This window comes from Barbus barbus, assembly GCF_936440315.1.
Source record: "Barbus barbus genome assembly, chromosome: 20".
Taxonomy (NCBI): Eukaryota; Metazoa; Chordata; class Actinopteri; order Cypriniformes; family Cyprinidae; genus Barbus; species Barbus barbus.
The window spans coordinates 6,275,536-6,297,677 of NC_136748.1; the positions used below are offsets into that span (position 1 = coordinate 6,275,536).

Sequence of the window (22,142 nt, forward strand, 5' to 3'; positions counted from 1 at the left end):
TCGGTAAAATAATCCATGTGACATCAGGGGTTTAACTGTAATTTTACGAAACTACAAGAATACTTTTTGTGTGCGAAAAAAAAGACTTTATTCAACAATTTGTCTTCTCCGTTTCACCCTGGCACCATCTTGGAGAGTATCCACTGAACGTAAACAGCGTATGCTGTTCTGTGTCAGCTGCATAATGATGACAGTATGCGTAATGCTAATCAAGTGTAGGGTTTGGCCTATTAAAAAAGCTACGGTGCATTTCTGCATTATTATGTGACCAAAATGCATGATGATTGAAATCGCGCAAATGGCTTTAAAGGGGGCATAACATGCACAGTTTCACCCAATCTCATGTTAATCTTGAGTACCTATAGAGTAGTATTGCATCCTTCATATCTCCAAAATGTCTTTAGTTTTATCACATTTATAAAAGAAAGATTCAGCTTTACGATTCTCTCCGAAAAAAGCTGAGCTGCTGGAGGCGTCCCGTGGGCGGAGCTAAAGAGTGACGAGCACTTGAGCGCCGATCGCCACCAAAACACAGACATTTCCATTTCACTTACCATCTGCAGTTCTGAATCATGACTAGGATCTTTTATAGCTGGGACTGCTCCATCTTTCTGTATCCAGCATTGAACTGGGCCTTGTTTATAAAACGTTTGTCAACAAACACACTTGAGAAACTCTCGTTGCTGTCCCGAAAAAAATAACTGCATCCACTGTTTACGTAACACTGGGATCCTCGGGAAGCTGAACAAAGTTATCTTTCCCTCACAACCAAAAACACACTTCTTCAGAGACATTCTTCCTGAGTGAGTCCTGTACAGTGCAGCCGAATGAAGCGCATTGATGAGCGTTCTTCCAGGAGAAATGCCCATATAAGGAGTTCCACCCTAGTTTACGTCAGCAAGAGCCACGATCAGAAAAAAAACTTTCCGAAACTTGTACGAACCCGGAAGTAAGATTTTTGGCTCAGAAATACTAGCTGCACTATTCATCATGCATGAAAGTGATAAAAAGTGAGTGAAGACACTTAAAATGATTTATATTTATTAACTGCATTAACAAAATTAATTAATATATTTGATTGCAAATAAATGTTGTTCATTAAACTTTATATTTATCAAAAAATCCTGAAAAATAAAGAGCATCACTCTTTCAACACAAAATATGAAGCAGCAAATTTGTCACTGAAAACTGGAGTTATGATGGAGTTAAGAAAATTCTGCTTTTTAAAAAAAGCTTTGTAATATTTCACAATATTGCTGTTGTTTTTTACTATTTTGATCAAATGAATTCAGCCTTGATGAGCAGAAGATATTTCAAAATCATTAATAATTTTAATAACAATTCTCTATACTTTTATTATAATATATTATAGCACTCTATTATATTATATTATATTATATTGCTATCGTGATTATTAAATGCTGCTTTTTATTTTTTACAGGACTATAGTATGTATTATTACAATATAAGATATCTTTTAATGTGCTAAAATATATTTTAATAATAAGTGCTGGGGGCGTGGCTTGTTGGGGTGACTTGGGGCGTGGTCAGATTTTCCTTCTTTTTTTGTCTCTAGCTGATCACATGCCTCATACATACATACATACACACACATCTGACATGAGAACAGAAAAAAAAACATTTAAATAGTAAGACTTAACAATAAATAATAATAATGTGTATGAACAGTAGATTTCTGTACAGATTTGTGCATTATATACTCTATATACAGCTGTATAAATAAAGAGCTATGCATATGTATTTACATAATACTTGAGAAAGAGGCAATAATTAAAGATGGAGAATGAATTACAGAAATGAATTACAGAACACAGGTAATGATTCATGTTTAATGTGTCATGTGATTCATGTGTAATGATTCAAGCTGTTTAAGCTGGAGATGGCATGGGGGAAAAAACTATTTTTATGCCTAGATGTTCTAGTGCACAGAGATCTGTAGCATCTGCCTGAGGGGAGCCTTTCTGCTGTCCTAATAGTCCGTTGCAGTCTTCTTAAATCTGATTTGTTGGCTGACCCAAACTAGACAGTTATAGAAGAGCACAGAACTGACTCAATAACAGAGTAAAACTGTGTAATCTGTGCCTGTGGCAGGTTGAACTTTTTGAGCTGACTACTATCATCTCCACAGTTTTGAGCATGTTCAGCTCCTGGTTGTTGTGACTGCACCAGACTGCCAGCTGCTCAAACTCTTCTCTGTAAGCAGACTCGTCGCCGTCCTGGATGAGGCCGATGATTGCAGATGTCATCTGCAAACTTCAGGAGTTTGACAGAGGGGTCTGTAGAGGTGCAGTCATTTGTGTAGAGGGAGAATAGCAGTGGGGAGAGAACGCAGCCCTGAGGAGCTCAAGTGCTGACGGTGTGGGTGTTGGATGTGAGTTTTCCCAGCCTCACTAGCTGCTGCCTGTCAGGCAGGAAGCTGGTGATCCACTGACAGATGGAGGTGGGTCAGTTCATTCAGAAGGGTATCGAGGATGATGTGTTGAAAGCGGAGCTGAAGTCCACAAACAAGATCCTTGCATAAGCCCTTGGTGTTGTGAGATGGTCAGAGCAGTTGTTAGACCAGTCTTTTGCTTTTTAAAACTGCAGTAAAACTCATTCAGGTCTTCAGCCAGTTGTTAATTGGCCTCAGTGCTTGGGGATTGGGTCTTGTTAGCTGGTGATGGCTTTCAGGCCATTCCACACTGATGTAGAGTCATTGAAATGCTAAAAAAAACAGCTCTCAAGCAGAGTAGTTGAACTTTGCAAATCTTATCTCCCTATTCAGCGAAGCTGTTTGAGTTTTGCACTGAACCAAGGTTTGTCGTTGTTAAATGTTAAATAAGTCCTGGTGGGAACACACATGTCCTCACAGAAACTGACGTAGGATGTCACCGTGTCAGTGAGCTCATCCAGATCAGTAGCTGCAGCCTCAAAAACACTCCATTCAGTAAGTTAGAAGCAGGCCTGTAAATCCCACTCTGCTTCAACAGTCCATCTCTTTACAGTTCTTACTATAGGTTTAGCAGATTTGACTTTCTGCCTGTAGGCTGGTAGAAGATGAACCAAACAGTGATCACAGAGTCCCAGAGTTGCTCGGGGGTCAGAGAGTGGTATGCATCCTTTAAAACAGTGTAGCAGTGATCCAGTATATCAAGTCAAGTCAAGTCTGCTTTATTGTCAATTCTTCCACACATACATACAGAGAATTGAAATTGCGTTACTCTCAGACCCTTGGTGAATACAGTTAACATTTAAGACACTGACAGTGGACGTTCAAATACAGATAAATACAGTTTAAACATATGTACATACAACTATACAGATATACAAATGAGGACATTGTAGAAAAATAAAGGTCCTGGGGATGTGGGGAGCTGGGAGGGGGGGTCGTAGTATCAAAGTTCAGTGTTGCATGGGGTAAAAGAGCAGAGGGGGGGCAAGGACGGGAGGGAATTCAGCTTCCTATATTTCGTCTATATTTAGGCAGTTTGTGGGTGAGATCAGCTTTATTAAAATCACAGATAATGATAATGAAAGAGTCCAGGTAACGCTGTTCTGTGTGCGATCTGATCGGCCAACAGTTCTAGCGCCACGCTCACTCGCATGTCAAGAGGAATGTATGTACTCACCAGAATAAATGAGGAGAACTCCCACAGTGAATAGAAAGACTTACAGTTAATAAAGAGAGCTTACAAATTTGGACAGCACATCTTCTTTAAAACTGTCACGTCTGTACACCAGCCTTCATTGATATAAAAGCATTATCCACCACCTCTCAATTTCCCCAACGACTCGGTGACGCGGCCCGCTCTGAACAGCTGGAAGCCCGTTAGATGAAGCGCGCTGTCCGGAATGGCTCCGTTCAGCCAGGTTTCCGTGAAGCAAAGCACAGCAGAGTTTAAAAAGTCATTGTTTGTGCGGGTGAGGAGTCATAGTTCGTCTGATTTATTTACTTGGGAGCAGAGATTTGCCAGATGAATGCTCGGCAGCGGAGTCCTAAAACCGCGCTGTAGGAATTTCACAAGCGCACCGGCATGCTTCCCTCGCTTGTGTCGCCTGGAGAGCTTGAATAGGAACGCAGCTCCTCCAACTAAAATGTCCAGTAAAACATCTGAATGCTCAAATGTTGGCAGAAAGTTATTTGGTGTGCTATTTCTGATGTCCAGGAGTTTGTTAGTAAAGCTGATCGGGAAAAAGTTGCTAAAGACAGGACAAATAAAAAAAGTGCAAACCAAGGAGTGACAAACCGTGGCTGCTATCTGCGGTGCCATCTTGCTGATAATGTTGACGATGGGCTTTTGAATTATTAGAATAAAATGCACACCCGAAGTGGTGATGTGACCATACACAGGGCATACACATAGCTGCAGGCTGTTGAATTTTTGAATCTGATTGGCTGATGAACATTCTAAGGTGTGCAATTATTTTCAAGGAAACGCACGGCAGTAGTTCTGTGCAGATCTATTTTGAAATTTGTATTGGCTGACATGTCCATATCATTTCACCAAATTATTTCAGTTATTTCAAAGGTCCAGCCAACAACAGCAAAAAACCAAAACCTAAAATGCACTGACCAAGCAAATAAATATGGTCAACAACAAGATAAAAACAACAAATTATTTAGATGTTTTTGCCACAGAATTATGTTTTATAATGTACAGAAAACACAAACTCTCTTTTCCTGTTCTCTCTCCCTTACAAATACAGTACTATGGTCACACACCCGCACAGTTTTATCAGTAAAATAGTTTAACAACTTAAAAGCAAAAAAAAAAAAAACATGTATAGTGATTAAAGCCAAAATATTAAATGTCACAGATGTATAAAGATTACTAAAGTCAACATGTTTTACTAGTAGATATACTAATCTCTGGAAAAATGACCCACTGATGATGCCATCTTTCTGAAGTACAGAACCGAGAACATGCAACAAAGAGGGTGAGGCCATCTACTTTAGAGAAGAGGAAGAGTTGTTGCCATGCTGTGAAAACTAGAGGTGCACAAAAAAGCTTGTTCATAGATGAATTCTATCTTCTAACGATTCTAAAGGATTCACAAGTTTCTAAATTTATGTTCTAAAGCACCGGTTCTTAAACCTGTGTCCCCCTGCTCTGCATCTGTGGATGATGCAGTCAACATGGGACTGCACTTCATCCTGCAGCATCTGGACAGACCAGGGAATTATGTGAGGATCCTGTTTGTGGACTTCAGCTCCGCTTTTAACACCATCATCACGGAAACCCTTCAAAATAAACTAACCCAGCTCTCCGTCCCCACCTCCGTCTGCCAGTGGATCAACAGCTTCCTGACAGACAGACAGCAGTTAGTAAAGCTTGGTAAATTCACATCCAGCACTCATACCATCAGCACTGGAGCTCCTCAGGGCTGCGTACTCTCCCCACTGCTCTTCTCCCTCTACACCAACGACTGCACCTCTAAAGACCCCTCTGTCAAGCTCCTGAAGTTTGCAGACGACACCACACTGATCGGCCTCATCCAGGACAGTGACGAGTCTGCTTACAGACAGGAGGTTAAGGAGCTGGCTGTCTGGTGCAGTCTCAACAACCTGGAGCTTAACACGCTCAAAACTGTGGAGATGATTGTAGACTTCAGGAGAAACCCCCCTGCTCTCCCCCCACTCACCATCATGAATAGCACTGTGACTGCAGTGGAGTCATTCAGATTCCTGGGCACCACCATCTCTCGGGACCTGAAGTGGGATATTCACATAGACTCCATTGTCAGAAAGGCCCAGCAGAGGTTGTACTTTCTTCGCCAGCTGAGGAAGTTCAACCTGCCACAGGAGTTACTGAAACTGTTCTACTCCGCCATCATTGAATCCACTTCTATAACTGTCTGGTTCAGCTCAGCGACCAAATCTGACCTCAGAAGAGAAGGGTAGTCCGGACTGCTGAGCGAATCATTGGTACAACCCTCCCCACTCTCCAAGAACTGTACTCATCCAGAGTGAGCAAAAGGGCTGGTAAAATCACTCTAGACCCCTCACACCCAGCACACTCCCTCTTTGAACTGTTACCGTCTGGTCGACGCTACAGAGCTCTGAGCACCAGAACGACCAGACACAGGAACAGTTTCTTCCCTCAGTCAATACATCTCATGAACACTCAACAATAAACGTGGAACACACAACTAATACATTATCCATTCACAACAGTCACTTATTTCATTTTTATATTTCTAATTTCTAATTTGCACATACTTGACCTGTACATACATAGTTGTCTATATTTATTTATATTTATATATATATATATATATATATATATATATATATATATATATATTTATTATTTTATTTTTATTTTTTTTTCTGCTTTGTACATTGGTTATTGGCTATTTGTTGTTATTTTGTTTTTATTATCTGTGTCCTGTTCTGTTGCTGTCTTTCTGTTGCACTGTGGAGCACTTCTGTCACTACAACAAATTCCTTGTATGTGTAAACATACTTGGCCAATAAAGCTCATTCTCATTCTCATTCTCATCTCTATCTCTCTCTGTCTCTCTCTCTCTCTCTCATTCAGATCATTAGCTTGTCTCAGCTTCCTCAATTAACTGTGTTCCAATTATACACTTTGTGTATAGACAGACAGATATTTTTCACATTGCCACGAGAAGTGTTAAACATGGACATGCACTCGGTTGCCGTGGTAGCGAGCAATACTTGCTGGCAAATACTTTGTTAAAAAAATGCTACAATGCAATCGTGTATTCTGCTGTATTAAAGCTTTAATAAGGATAAAACCATATATTAAATGCTAACATAAGCAGTAGCATTTACAAATAACAGTGTGTCTAAAAGTATGAGACAACAACAAACAAAGAAACATACGATTCTGAAACGTCCTGTAAGAGCCGTGCTTGCACAGATACTACACAATCCTCATCAGTAATAATCTCTCGGTCTCAATTGGGCTCAAACTGATAAGCAATGTTGATGACACCATTGTTTACAATACAACCAGAGTGCATTCTGAGGTGAGGGGCATGACATTTCTGGACTGCACTAGGCAGTTTAAAGAATCACAACACACTGGGCCAGCTAACCAATCTGTGCCCATTGCGTATTTCTAAAAACCAGGAACTCATCAGAGCGTTAATCGGAGAAGGCACAGAGCAAGTAAAGAATAAAGGTAAATTATGTGAAAAATAATGCTTTTTTTTTGTAAATGAACCATTGACACATGTTAGACTGCACAAAATAAACACAATCAAGCCTAGAAAAAAAAAACAGTCAGCCACACTAAGTATTTATATTGTCTGTGGAAGGACCATACAATGTTCATCCAACCATATTCCTTGGTCCGAAGATTGCAATAGGCTGTCAACATATGTATTTGCATACCTCTGGGAACCCTGTTCGAGCGAGAAATTAAGGTATTATTATAATAATATCGTGGGCTTTGTACTGTAATGTTTTCTCACCGGTGAATGAGACTCTAGGTAATCTGACAGCATGCTTTCAACCTTTCGTGTCGCTGGTTAGCCTCTGGTTTGCCTGTGCAGGTTCATGTGTTTTGGAGGAGGTGTGGCTTTGGATAGTGCTTTGAAAGGAGGGTTGGATCTTGCTTTCAAAGGCAGCTTGCTGTTGCTAGCCTCTCCGAAATCACCTACCCTACATTTAATGAAAACAAACATTTCTGTGAAGTTGATTCATGATCTTTGTTTTTATTTTTACAGACACTCTATATGTGACCCTGGACCACAAAACCAGTCTTTTGTCGCTGGGGTATATTTGTAGCAATAGCCAAAAATACATTGTATGGGTCAGAATAATTGATTTTTCTTTTATGCCAAAAATCATTAGGACATTAAGATCATGTTCCATGAAGATATCTTGTAAATTTTCTACTGTAAATATATCAAAACTTAATTCTTGATTAGTAATATGCATTGCTAAGAACTTCATTTGGTCAACTTTAAAGGCGATTTTCTCAATTTCGATTTTTTTTGGCAACCTCAGATTCCAGATTTTCAAATAGTTGTATCTCGGCCAAATATTGTCCAATCCTAACAAACCATGCATCAATGGAAAGCGTATTTATTCAGCTTTCAGATTATGTATAAATCTCAATTTGGACAAATTGACACTTATGACTGGTTTTGTGGTCCAGGGTCACATATGCCATTTACCTGTATGTTACATTTAAACACTCTGAAACATTTAATTGTGCTGCAGTGAACTGGGCCCTGTGAGTCAAGACATCATCCACAATGGCTGACACATAAGAATCCATGATACATGTGAAATCGCCAAGCTATGCAGTTAATAAAACTCATGCTAGAGGTCAAAATCAATATACTGATAAACAAACAGACAGTACAATCACACAGTGCCTAATAAATGGAAACCACTGTTGTATGAATCAGTTGAAGAAAAGTACAGCTCACACAGTTGTTGGATTTAGCTGTGTCATATCAAGATATAATTTAGTCTATGTCCTGATGCTTGATTGCTTTACTTTAAAGCAATCAAGTACATACTTCTAATGTGTACTAGCTGAATTTGGGTGTAGCCTAGTTATCTTTTTTTCTAGTTATCTTAGTTATCTTCCTCAAGTTTCTTCTTTTTTATGTTTTGTTTTACATTGATTTCATTTTGACTTTGTCCGTTGCTACTATATTTGTTTTTCAGACACTGGGAAAGAGTGGCTATGCTGGCTTTGAACATTATTCCCTCAAGAAAGGGCAACCTCTCATATTAATAGTAAAAACAGAGAGAGAGAGAGAGAGATGAGAGAAAATGAAAAGATTCCATTTGGCCACTGTGACAGAGGTGGTTTGGGATGCCAAAGATTCCTCTAAGCCCCCCTGGGTTTTGTCATGAGGACATTATGAAATGAATTCTAGGGGAAACGTGTGGGGGAGAAAAGTGTATTTACATTACAGAAAGCCCAAGCTGTGTGGGGAAGATGAAATGTGCAAAAACATGCTTACAGAGAGAACAAATAATTAGGAGGAGGAGAAATGAGGGCTATGTGAAGAGAGAAGGGCATTTGCTTGAATTTGTAACAGCAGCAGAAGAAAATAGCGTTTAACATTGTGTATAACTCATTGCCACAATGCTGTTTATGGTACGTTGGTATGTGGTTGCAAGAGTTTGTTGTGGCTGGTTGCTTATTGGCCCTAGCCAAAAGGTCCCTCATCCATGTTTCTGTGATATTTTTGTCCCTCTATATGGCTAAGGTCATCTCAGTTAGGTTCCCTGAATGGGGAACAAGATGTTGCGTCAGTAACCTTGTGCTACAGCCCCCAGTTGTGACGAGGCACTCCGTCACCCATGCCATCACCAAACTGCACCTAAATAAAGACCAATAAATATTGATGTATAAACAGTGATGTCATCGTCCAGCTCAGTTCAGTTCCAATAGTATCTCTGTAATCAAGTCGACGATATCGCTGGAAATTAAGTGTCCCCAACTAAGCAAGCCAGAGGCGACAGCGGCAAGGAACCAAAACTCCATCGGTGACTTAATGGAGAAAAAACCTTTGGAGAAACCAGGCTTAGTCGGGGGGCCATGAAGAACTGGCCAGACAAACCAGCAGTTTGTTCCATGATGCAGCAAAGTCAGATTGTGCAGAGGACTCATCTGGTTCCCGTGGTCTTGTCCTAATGGCCGTCTAGGTGACGAGGTCTTCACTGGGGATCTGTCTCTGGGGCTCAGCTAGTTGTCCTGGTCTCTGCTGACATTCAGTGCTGTAGAGGTCATCTCTAGATCCTGATCCACCATCTGATCTGGATACAGACTGGATCTGGTGGCTACGGTGACCTTGGAATAAGAAAGAAACAGACTAATATTAGCGTAGATGTCATTCTTCTTATGATGTACTGTAACAAGTACATTGGGTGTTATGGGAAGTGTTCCCGGTTCCGGTTGACCTAATTAATGCAGCCTAACAATCCTTTAAAGGATTTGAATATTATAAATTTATTAGTGTGTTATGTTAGTGTTTCTCTGCATTATACATTTTTATTTGTTGAACATCAGTTAAATTGTTACTCTTTAATTGGTTTGGACATTTTTGGTATTTTCTAAATGTAATTATTTCATGGGCCTCTCTTCATCAGAGTAAAATGGAAGACTCTTAAAATATTTGTGGTCACATTACCAATTTTGTTTATGGTTGCCTAGAAACTAGGGGTGGCACAACTTCCCCAGAGGCTCAAATCCACCAGTAGGACTATGGAAGTTTCTGTTGGCATGTCATTGAGAAGAAAAGCTAGAAAAGGAAAGGGAAAACTTATGATTTTGCAGAAATTCTGCCTAAGACAGATGCTGCTGATCAAACAAGCGAGAAAAAGTAATGCAAGATATAGAAACCATTTGAGCATTGTGTGTTAGGAAATGCTCCTCCCTCTCTCCTCCACTGACCTACTTTCAGCAGCACACAGGATAGTGTGATGTGGTCGTGGGCTGAATGAGAAATGGCAACTGCCATCCCCTTCCCTCCTTACCATCTCTGTTGGATTCTCTCTGTCTGTCTTTAGACACCACTGTGCTCTTTAGAGTCAACACAGGTTACCCAGTATGCCCTGCCCTGTTGCAAAAATGCATGAGATAGTATGAACATTATTATACATCCATGTATGCACAAATTACATTTTCCAGTGTTTCCACACATCCATACCTGCAATTATATTAGTGGTGTTTTCAATATCATTAATGAAACAACTGTAATGTATTCATTAGGGGTCATTCACAAGAGGCAGCATCTTTAATTTAACCTTTAACCTTATAATGCATCTGATTTAGAATGTTCTACATAGACAGCAACTTCACTCGCCACAGAAATATATTTCCTAACCTTCCTCACAAGCATCTGAGACTTGACATAATATCAGTTAATTATTAAAATTATATACTAAACTTATCCCAGTGTTAAAGTTTAAAGTAGCATTTGTCTTTGCTGTGTTTATGTATTTATAATGTAGCTTTAAGGCTTTAACAAAGGGTTATGCCGGTTATGTTTGTTTGTTGTAACCAGTGACAATCTATATCAGGAATGGGCAACTTTGATAGTGATGAGGGCCAGCATTTTTTTCTCCTTTACACCAAGGGGCCAGGTTACTAATCCACGTCCACACACCTTTTACACAGTTTTACTCAATTTCCTTTTTATTGAAGCACCATTACCCCAACAAGCCAATGTAAACATCTCAATTGCATTGTCTGTAAATTTGCAACAAACAAATTGTACAGAGATCCTATTTTTTTTATTAGTGGCTACAGAACTTTCTCAAAACAACATAAGAGGACAGTTAAAAAGAGCTTATTCGGAAAAGAAATAATAATAATTTCAAATGGTACCATAAAATAACCGGGTATCTACAGGATTTTTAAAATCAAATAAGACTTTTAAAGACCTTTTTAAGACCTGCACTTCACAGTTCAGCCTTTAAACAATTTTCAAGAAAAGGGATGAGTCAAAAGTATCAATTATTATATTAATTTAAACAATTATTATCAATCAATTATTATATTAAATAACATATAAATATTTCTTAGTACAGTGGGGGCTCGTGGGTTTTAAAATAGAGGAGGCACACTAATTGTATTGGTCTGGGGATCCCTGACGATGATGATGATGATGAGGATTATTATTATTATTATATTTGCTTAACCACTTTAATGGCTTTTTGGTTGATTTTAGTCAGAAAACGTAAAGAAAACAACACACATAGCCTACTGCAAGATAATATAATTTCACTTACCTGGCCAAAATAACAAATTACAAACGCAAATCTAAAAAACTAAATAACAAGTCAGAAAACACAACGACAAATCAGACAAACCCGAAGAGGTAGGTATAGTTTGAGACAGTGCCACTGGTTTGAGAATTGATTACTCATTGCTCGCTGACTGGACGAGACATCTGTCAATCAAGGTATACAGGAAGAACAGCAGACTAGCAGTACAAAGTTTGGAGATGGTGAAGTAGCTCAGTTTAAATGTATTATATGAATTGCCCTTACTATGAAATTAAAAATGTACATTTACAACACTGTGCCTTGTATTATATTATCTTTAAATCAGAATACAAAAAACTAGTTAATGCTAATGAGAGGGTGTTTCTAATACGGTGTCTATGGGAGTGATGGGAAATTTGACATAGTTCTCTGCTCTGACTGCCGTTATCAGTCTCTCTCAATTTTTTCCCCCCTTCTTTTTATAAGTTGTGAAAACACTATTGTTGATTATTCTTTTGCTATTTGAGCAAATGGTAATGCAAAAAAACAATAACAACAAAAAAACAGGCAGAGGTGTGTTAAATTAGGATTTGTTTATGTGGGGTGGAGAGAATTAAAAGGGGAGAATATAAACATAAAATATCAAGAGTTAAACAGTCTTTTTATTAGGAAAATTAAACAAATTGAGTTATATACAACATCATTAAGAGGCCTTATTGAAAATGCTAATTAATTCTCTGCCAGTGCTTTTGGAGCGGTTTCACTCGTAACAGCTGTATAGAAAAACTGCGTAGCTCTCATAAACGCTACTTTATCAGGCAGTATTCAGGCATTATAATTTAGATGAGATGAAAATAACATTGAACGTTTGAGAAACGCACCCTTTTTAGTCCGCAGAGACCTGGATTTGTCATTGTGTCTTCTGACTTATTTTGTTTTCAGATTTGTCATTGTGTTTGTAATTAATTTTTTTCAGAATTGTGATTTGGTTTGCACTTCCCGGCCATTGTAGAGCTGCCTGTTGTGCCATTTAATTAAATATTCAATATCGATCAAATATTCAATATCGCTACTCATCATAAGTACTTGGTACATTATCAACGCAACGGGAGACGTTCAAACTAATATCAAGTATATTACATCTCTATGGTGATTGGTTGACATACTTTGGTTATTACTGACATTAAATCATCCTCCTCCCATTTTCACCTCAAAATTTTGGGAAAGCTGTGCCTCCACTGCCTCCCCCTACGAGCCGCCACTGTCTTAGTATCTTATTGAAAATGCAAATTCGTTCTCTGCCAGCAGATTTCATTTTGGGAACAGCAGAATATAGCAGTTCCCGGTGTAGTGCCGAATTCTGACTCCCGCCAGATTATTATACCTCTAGTATTGGTAGGTTTAGGGCTAGGTGTGAGGGAGGGGTTAGGATTAGGGGTGGGTTTAGGATTAGGCAATCAAGTAGCAATTTCAACGAGAGTAATAATTAGGCAGGGAGTCGAAAATGGGCACAACACCGGTAACCACAGTAACGTTGCACAAAGCAGCGCAGCACCTGACTTTGAAACGTGCAGGGCTCAAGTTTATTCAGTGAAAATATTCAGTTTAATAGTCACATTAATCTATAGCAATTCTTGTCTTTCTGTCCACAAATTTAAGACCTCTTATTATCAAGACTTTTTGTACATTTGTACATGCATTTGGCAAAAAACTTTTGTTGACTGAAATACCTTTGAAATTTGAGGCAATTAGACTACGTTACCTTTGAAATTTGAGGCAAGTGCAACTCTGGCGTCCCCATTGTTTGTGAGCAGTGGTGTAATGGCGATTTAAATAAAAATAAAGATTTCCAAACAATCCAAACATATGGGTATCCCCTTGAACTTGTTAAAAAGATATTCTGTTTACCATCTTGTCTGAAAAATATTGTTTTCATGGTCAGTTTTTAATTTATTATTTGCTAATATTAGTAAGTTTACAGTAGAGTGCATTTCCTACTACGCTGAAATTAATATGGGGAGCGGCTGGAAACTAGCAACCTCACCTGGTTGGAGATAGTATTAACATCATACACTGAAAGCAATCTTTCCGTGACTTTTCAAATATTTTCAAATTGATCATCCGAGTCTAATATGATCCAGCGGGCCGTACTAAAAGACATTGCGTGCCGTATGCGGCCCACGATCCACCAGTTGCCCATCACTGATCTGTATGATGAGATTTTATTCATTTGATTGTTTATTTTTTATTTATTTTTGTAAATTAATTGATCTGAATAAAAATAAATTATTCATTTTCAACTCTAACACTTTTTGTTAGGAAAGCCGTCTTGATATAGCGGAAACCTGATCTGGTTCTCATGTTTTTTAGCCAGTTGAGGCTGGTCTAGATTGCTGATGACCATTAATTTATCTTGGCAGATTATCTTGGACAAGCTAATTATAGCTACCGGACCACCTTGGACTGGCAAAAATCCAGCAACCATATTATGTCATATTATCTTGATATTAATTTATAATAATTTTCTAATAATTTTGTAATAATTTTACACAATTTTCTGTCCTGTTTTTGACCCCCCTCATCAGAACTCTCCATTTGAACAGGCATGGCGGATTGTAGACTTGGAAGTAAACGCCCAATGTGATTGGCTTGTGAATGTTTGACAATCTACGTCCTTCACAGATGGACGCTGCTGTGATTTAGGTTAAAACGTATAAATACTCAGTACATATAAAACGATCTGTTTAACAGACAAAGCACTAGTGATCACGTAATAAAAACAGTTACTCACGCTTGTGTGTTTTGATATGATTGTCAGATGCGATATAGTCGGCACAGTTCACCTCTTTCGAAAGCACTATGTGATGTCGATCTTCTTCTGTTAAGGTGGCACTTATCCACACTATTATCACAGAGCAGAACTTTCCAAAAGCAGTCGTTTTGGCAGACTGCTTTCAGTATAAGGTGTCTTTAGAGTAACGAGTTATGAAACATACAGGATGTTTTTATAGTACAGTGATCTTTTATATGTCAAAAGATCAAGGGAATTTTGATTTCTCAGTTCATGACCCCTTTAATTTTTTTTGTAGCAAACACTTGTAATAGCACTTTTAGGGTTTGCTATAGACCCTTTTTCTGTTAGTAAACATTTTGATGTTTTTCTGTGGGTGGAGCTTAGAGTCCCAGAAAGGCAGAAAGAGTCCCCTGACCGCTTCACAAACACTAGCTATGAAGTTTGTTTCCTTGTTTTTGTAACAATAACTGGATAAATTCAGATTTTACCTGCATATGTAAGGTCACTCACTGTCCGGGACCATGATTGTTATTTGAAAGGTTAACTTTAACGGACGAAACCAGATTGGCCGATCACGCTCACTCAAAGGATGGACGATCTGACAGGATTCCCTCCGGTTGAGTCACATCTAACGTGTATAGTTAAGACAAATTCACTGTGTCTATTTCGTCATGAAGATGTATATATATGTGACCGGTGCTGGCAAAATGAGTCGGAATGCGCAATTTTTTTAAAATGAGTTCTCCATTAAATTATCTTCAAAATGATATATGACTGTTTGTCATAAAATGATAAATGATTGTTTGAATCAGATAAAAAATGACTGAGCTACAGCCGTTTGAAGGCAATAGAAGCAGCAGATCTGATTTTGAGAAAAATCGAGTTCACCAAGCAACGTTGCATATTTTCCTCCAATTCTTTTCTTAATAATAATTACTATATTATTAATCACAATATAGCTATTTTTATTTTATCTTTGTTATTAAAAACAAGAACAAAGATGCAAATTATCAAGAGCAGCGAGTGATTCCGTCTTCTCTTTTAATGTAACATTGAGACAGATCTATATTAAGACCTACTGTAATGCATGGATCAAATATAATGTTACACATCAGATTTTCCCCCAATTATTAACTAAACGTTCATGTCAGTCATAACAGATTATGATGTGAATCTCGCCAATACATATGTATGCACTTATGCTTTGCAAATGTCAGTCAGCATGATTGTCATCAGCATGGGTTTGAAAATCATATTTCACTGGTTTGGACTCATGTCATTGAGAATTCCATATGAATATTAACAAAGCTGGAATGCTGCGCTTTGCAACAATAGACTTACAACTTGTGGTGAGAAGCAGTAGCCGTTGTCCAGAAGTGCGCAGAGAAAAAGGTACTCCTCTCAGAAAGCGTACAGATAAAGATAATTTTAGATGTTTAATTACTATTTGGAGCATTGGGATCGCTAGAAGAGGGCTTAATTACCTATTTTTTGTGAAAACCTCAAATTCGACCAAAACTGACATTTTTCACTTCTTTTGCCTATAGCTCAAAATTAGCCCGTGCGACTTCCGACTCATTTTGCCAGAACTGGTCACATATTTCAATGTCAGCAGGCAACTATTTTTACATCTACATTATTCCAGTCACAATTAATCACAACACTGTGTATACAATTACAAATGATTAAACATATAAATCGTCAGTTTGTTGTTTTACACACATGCACACAGACATTTCATTCACAACAGTACTGAGATCCATAAGAAATCTTTAGATGTGCCCATAACAACAAAAGACAATACTTAATTGAACCTTTTCTGATAAGAAGTGTGCGCTGCAAACGCAATCATTTTTGATGATTGTTTCTGTCCAGTCCGCTCGTTTCATCTCGTTTAACTACAGCTATCGTAATTTTTTGTCTGGCAGTGGCAGCAGGTATGCGTTAAAATTTCAAATTGGAGCCTCTACTACATCGATTTGGGCACCCAACATCACAACAAGATGATATTTTAAGCTTCTTGTGTAGCCGAATCTGTGCTAATTTGAATTGGCTGCCTCCAGTTTTCCCTTTGTTTTGCCTCCAGTTAGCGATGCGACGTCATTCTCACGTCGGCCCTAAAAGGGTCTATAAGCAATGCTGACAGTTATATTTCCTTGTTACAATTTTGGAAACCACTACCATTCTGATTTAATCAGAATGGTAAGTCAGAATGGTAAAATCTGAATTTTAAGATCGTGCTAATTACCTACAAGGCCCTGAATGGTTTGGCACCTCAGTATTTGAGTGAGCTCTTATCGCATTATAGTCCTTCACGTCCGCTGCGATCTCAAAACTCTGGCCATTTGATAATACCTAGAATATCAAAATCAACTGCAGGCGGGAGATAATTTTCCTATTTAGTGCCCAAACTCTGGAACAATCTACCTAACACTGTTCGGGAAGCAGACACACTCTGTCAGTTTAAATCTAGATTAAAGACCCATCTCTTTAACCTGGCTTACACATAATACACTGTCGCATTTCTATAATTCAAATCCATTAAAGGATTGTTAGGCTGCATTAATTAGGTCAACCGGAACCGGGAACACTTCCCAAAACACCTAATGTACTTGTTACATCGTTAGAATGCTGGGCTCTATTTTGTCTTCTCTGTTCCGGTGAGTGTGATGGGTACAGCCGCCTCTTCTGGCAATTACTCATGTCCTCTCTCACTTTCCTTCTCTTTTGCCATTGGTGAACATTGTAGCCTGAAAACAGAGAAGTCTTTGTAGTGCCCCGGGGGTTATTCCAGCACATCCAGAGAGGTGCCAGGCGGTTCCATTCTCTTTGCCCACATGGACCGAAGAAGTTCTGGAGAGTGATGAGAGTGGTTGCTTTTCAGAAACCCAGTTCATTCACGGCCACTCCACACAGCTGAAGGGTTCAGCCTGTAGAACAACAGCCTCTGTTTTTCATTGATGTTCCCATTCTGATGTTGAGCAATTAAAGCTGTTAGACTGCTTTAAAACTGCTTTAAATTCAACATCAGTCGTGTACATGAGTCGTGTTTAGGGAACATCGTATCGGGAGTATTGAGGGCTTTAAAAAATTATAATAATAATACAAAATAAAAATAAAGGGAGGATTCAAAACTGTTAATGGGAGACTTCAAACTTCAGCAGATTTTGGCTTTTTATTTCTGTGGTTGAATGCTCGACACATGTATTCAGTTTCTTGACATATGTCTTTAAGGGATAGTTCACCCAAAAATGGAAATTCTGTCATCATTTCCTAACCTTCAAGTTGTTCCAAACCTGTATTAATTTATGTCTTCTGTTGCTGGTAGCCATTGACATGTATGGAAAGTGAGAATGGAAAAAATACTATGGAGTCAATGGCTAACAGCAGCTGTTATCTTCAGAATATCTTCTTTTGTGCTCAACAGAAGGACAAAATTCATACAGGTTTGGAACAGCATGAAGGTGGGTAAATGATGACCATTTTTATTTTTGGGTTAACTATCTCTTTAATGTTTTTCAGTAGATTTAAAACCATCTAGTTTGTGATATATGATTATCTAGACATCTTGTGTGTGTGTGTGTGTGTGTGTGTGTGTGTGTTTTAATCCTGATTGGTTCTTTTCTCTCTTTCAGATCATGCCCCCTAGATAGCAGACTCTTCGCCTCTCTGGCTGTTGGCCCCTCCGGATTGGAGAGGATGCCTCCCCGGAAGCGCACACGGCCCACCCTGGGCTTCCTGTGCTGCTTCAGCAGCAGTGAACCCCCTGAGATCAACCTGAAAGACAGTGTACCGCTGCAGCTGCTGGAGTTCAGTGCCCCCATGCCCCCGGAGGAAGAACTGCATGCCCGTTTCTCTGAATTGGTGGTTAGTATTTGCCAGCTATTCTGGTGGTCAGGTTTATGCCATTAAATATGTTTAATTTATTCCTCTATTCTTTCAAGTAATCCATATCCATAATCCATGTAACACATAAGCTTTAGCATCTAAATTCTAACATTAGGCAGTTTGGAACACTTTTAGAACAAAAGTTGATCATAAATAAGGCTTCAGGAATCTATGCAGACTTTCATTATTGAGGTTGAGGCATATTCTTACTAGTTCAGTGAAACAAACTCAATGCTGATCTCTGCTGCTGCCAAACAACAGTATTTTGGAACATCCTTAGCTGACGCGGGGCCCGGAGTGAGGTAGGGAGTGATCGCGTTCCGGGGGGCAGGGGGTGGGGTTATTGTGGGATTTGTTACATGCATATGCATAAGTATATCTGCCTTCAGAGCAAGACATCAATGAATAGTTCTGCATTATGCATCATCATAGTAACATCATAGGCCCCGCCCGCCCACCCTCCCCAACTCTCATTGTTTAATTATGTAATTGGCATGATACATTCTTACCCAACAAATAAAATGTTATATCTGATTTATTCTGAACTCTCCTAAAATCATTGGGTCTCATTCACTAAACATGCGTACGCACAAAGTTTGCATGAAATGTGCGTACGGACGTTTTCACGAATAAAGCATGATTCATCAAAAACTTTCGTACTAAATGTTATTCTAAATGTACGAAAAAATTCAAGAACAACTTATACCACACGTACGCAATAATCATGTACGCCCGGGGCCTTATAAGCATGTATAAAGAACCCTACATATAATTAGATATGTTATTTATAGGGTGGGTGACAAGTAACTAGACATTAAAATTGATAATAAAGTATAATTAGAGGTTCAATTATATATATATATATATATATATATATATATATATATATATATATATATATATATATATATATATATATATATATATATATATAAAATTAGAGGTCCAAACAACAAATCACCTGATCTATCCTTATATAAACGGTGATTATTGTGTCTCACCTTGTGTTTGGAGGCATGGCACACTTGGTACTGCTTGAAGACATTGCGGCGCGTGCTCTAAGGAGAGAGCGTGTCTTTAGAGAGCGCACAGATATGTTTGCTGAGAGTGACGAATGGCTGTTCAGTCGCTTTTAAATAGCACATTTTTTCTGGCTTCCACCTCCGACAGCAAAACCTCATGTTCATTATCGTTAAAGTTCTTTTTCTTTGTCTTTTGTTTCGGTGCCATAATTGTCTTTCTCTGGACAAGTGCCGCTTTGCGGAAAGCCCTTATATGGAGCTGGTTTGGGCGTGTATTATGCTAATCACTAACCTCGTGCACACGGGCGCTCATTTAGAAGACTCCAAATTCACTAACAGAAGAACGAGTTTAAGAACAAGCTCATGTGCGTACGCACGTGTTGTGAATTAGGCGGAACGTTTTCTTGAGAAGTTCAAATGTGTGTATAAATACGAAAAACAAGTTGTATTGAAGTGACCAAACAAAGAACACTTTTTGTTATGAGTAAGCAGTAGGTGGCCGACTTAAAGGTAATGGTTAACCTTGCACCCTCTGATTAAGATCAGACTGGTGAGTTTGTGATTGTGAGAGTTAGAATCAAGTTGAAACTGAATCCTAATGAAATTAGATAAACACTACAGTAGTGCAAGTAAAAGACCTACATGCATTATACACGCCCCTACACCGTTGAATTCTGTTGTTGGGCTAATGGGTGGTCCTTACAAATCTCTTGACAACAGGATAAATGGAAGAGTAAAAAAGTGTTTGTTGTGATGCACCCTGTTTAAACAGCTTGTTTGTGTCTCTGTATAGACTTCAGAAGGATTTGATAGCCAGAAACAAGTGGACGGTTTGTAATGGTGCCCCAGATCGCGTTCAAGAGTTATATGTTTGTTTGGAGCATTTGACTGCAGATTGTTTTGTAAACAAGACACAGTTTAGTAGAGAGTTCTAAAATAAACTTTTGTTGAAAGATGAAGCAGCCAACAGTATTGGATTTTACAGAAGCTGCATTGCAAACCAGAAGTAAACAATTTTATAATTAAAACACATATAATAATATAATATGAATATAACATTATATTGTTGAATATAATATTTTTTCCGCATACATGTTAGGTGAACCTCAAGGAGCATATTAAAATAACTGTTAAAAAATGTCATGAGCCCTTTTAGACCTGACAACTTTGCCACGTTCTTCATTAACCTGTTACCGTTCACCAGAGCGACCTCGCACTGAACGCTCTTTGTTTGCATGTGTCATTGTTTTCTAATAGAATAAAAAAAAAAAACACAAAAGGTACCATCAGGACGTTCTTGTTTGGCTAAATTAATATGAGCTATTCTGTGTCCTAAGACTAGTTAAATTAGAACAAGTTCAATAAAACATTTTTATTATATTTCTACGGGCAGAGTAGAATAGCCAAACCAAAAAGAAACAAGGAAAACACAATGTAACATTCATAAAAGTGTACACAATGGAATGAGCACAGGTGACTGGGGCTAGTGCCATCTAGTGGTCGCTGATTTTCTTAGGCTCAGCTGCGTGTGGATCGCGAGCTGTGTGTGTGTGGATTGGGCAAGGCTAAACGGGCGGAATGAAAGTCTCAAAATTAAATGAATCAAATAGAATCGACTCAGAAGAGATGTGAATGAATGCACGTGCGTCGCCTGTTCCACAAATGCACATTTTAATCACTGCATGCACAAATTATGATAGTTTAATACAAACTATAACATTTGTATTAAACAATAAGTCTATATTTGTACAAAATGCTGCACATTGATGTAATTCTAAACTCTGCAGACACTGGCTGAAAAGCATTTGTTTCAGTGTAGTGATGCACTTTTGCGAATTTTTCAAATCGTGTACATGTTAATGAATTGCACTGGGCTTTGTTCATTGGTAGTTGTGTGTGTGGGCGTCGTGAAATGCTGCAAACTGCGAAAATTAAGTCTCAAAATCCAAATGAACCGAACAAGATTAACGCAAACAAGATGTCAATACATGCACGTGTGTCACCTGATCCACAAATGCACGGATTCCTTTTTGCATGAGCAATTTATGATATATTAATGCAGATCACAACATTTTTATACACAAACATATCTGTATTTGTTAAAATCGCTGCACAATCATTTAATCCTGAATTCCACAGACTCAAATTGAAAGACATTTGTTCGTAGTTAGTAAGATACATGCATAAAATTTATGCAGTACATGGATAATTGTGCGTGCATCTATTAATCATTTTGAGTCTAATATCATCCCATAGATATCACTCTGATGAGTAGCTTAAAATGACTTGCATCTGTTGTTATTGTGACATAACTTGTACAAATTTTACTAGTTAGACTATTCCCAAACTATAATTCCTGACTACATTAATTAAATCAAGTGAAACATTTTGAAATAACTATAATTCCTGACTACAATTCCTGACTACATTAATTAAATCAAGTGAAACATTTTGAAATAACTATAATTCCTGACTACAATTCCTGACTACATTAATTAAATCAAGTGAAACATTTTGAAATAACTATAATTCCTGACTACATGAATGAAATTAAGTGAAACATTTTGAAATATGTGTCATTTCATTGTCTAAATGCTTCACAACGCCAGGATGTTTGTATAATGATTTATAACATATAAAACCCCAAGATATAAAAGTAGTGTGAGTGTTAACACTATGAATGAATATTTGGCACAAAGGTGTGTTACTGTTCAAGTTTCAGTGTTTAGAT

The 22,142-nt window shown here is 38.2% G+C and overlaps 1 protein-coding gene across 2 annotated transcripts in view; it reads left to right on the forward strand.

Annotated features, from left to right (window-relative positions):
* Positions 1–22,142, forward strand: part of LOC306886062 (disheveled-associated activator of morphogenesis 2-like) — a 155,264-nt gene that overhangs the window by 63,168 nt on the left and 69,954 nt on the right. For both annotated transcript variants that reach the window (XM_079442926.1, XM_079442927.1), the window contains exon 2: positions 18,137–18,368. In XM_079442926.1, coding sequence (XP_079299052.1) covers positions 18,137–18,368 — 232 coding nt within the window. The remainder of the gene's footprint in view (positions 1–18,136; positions 18,369–22,142) is intronic.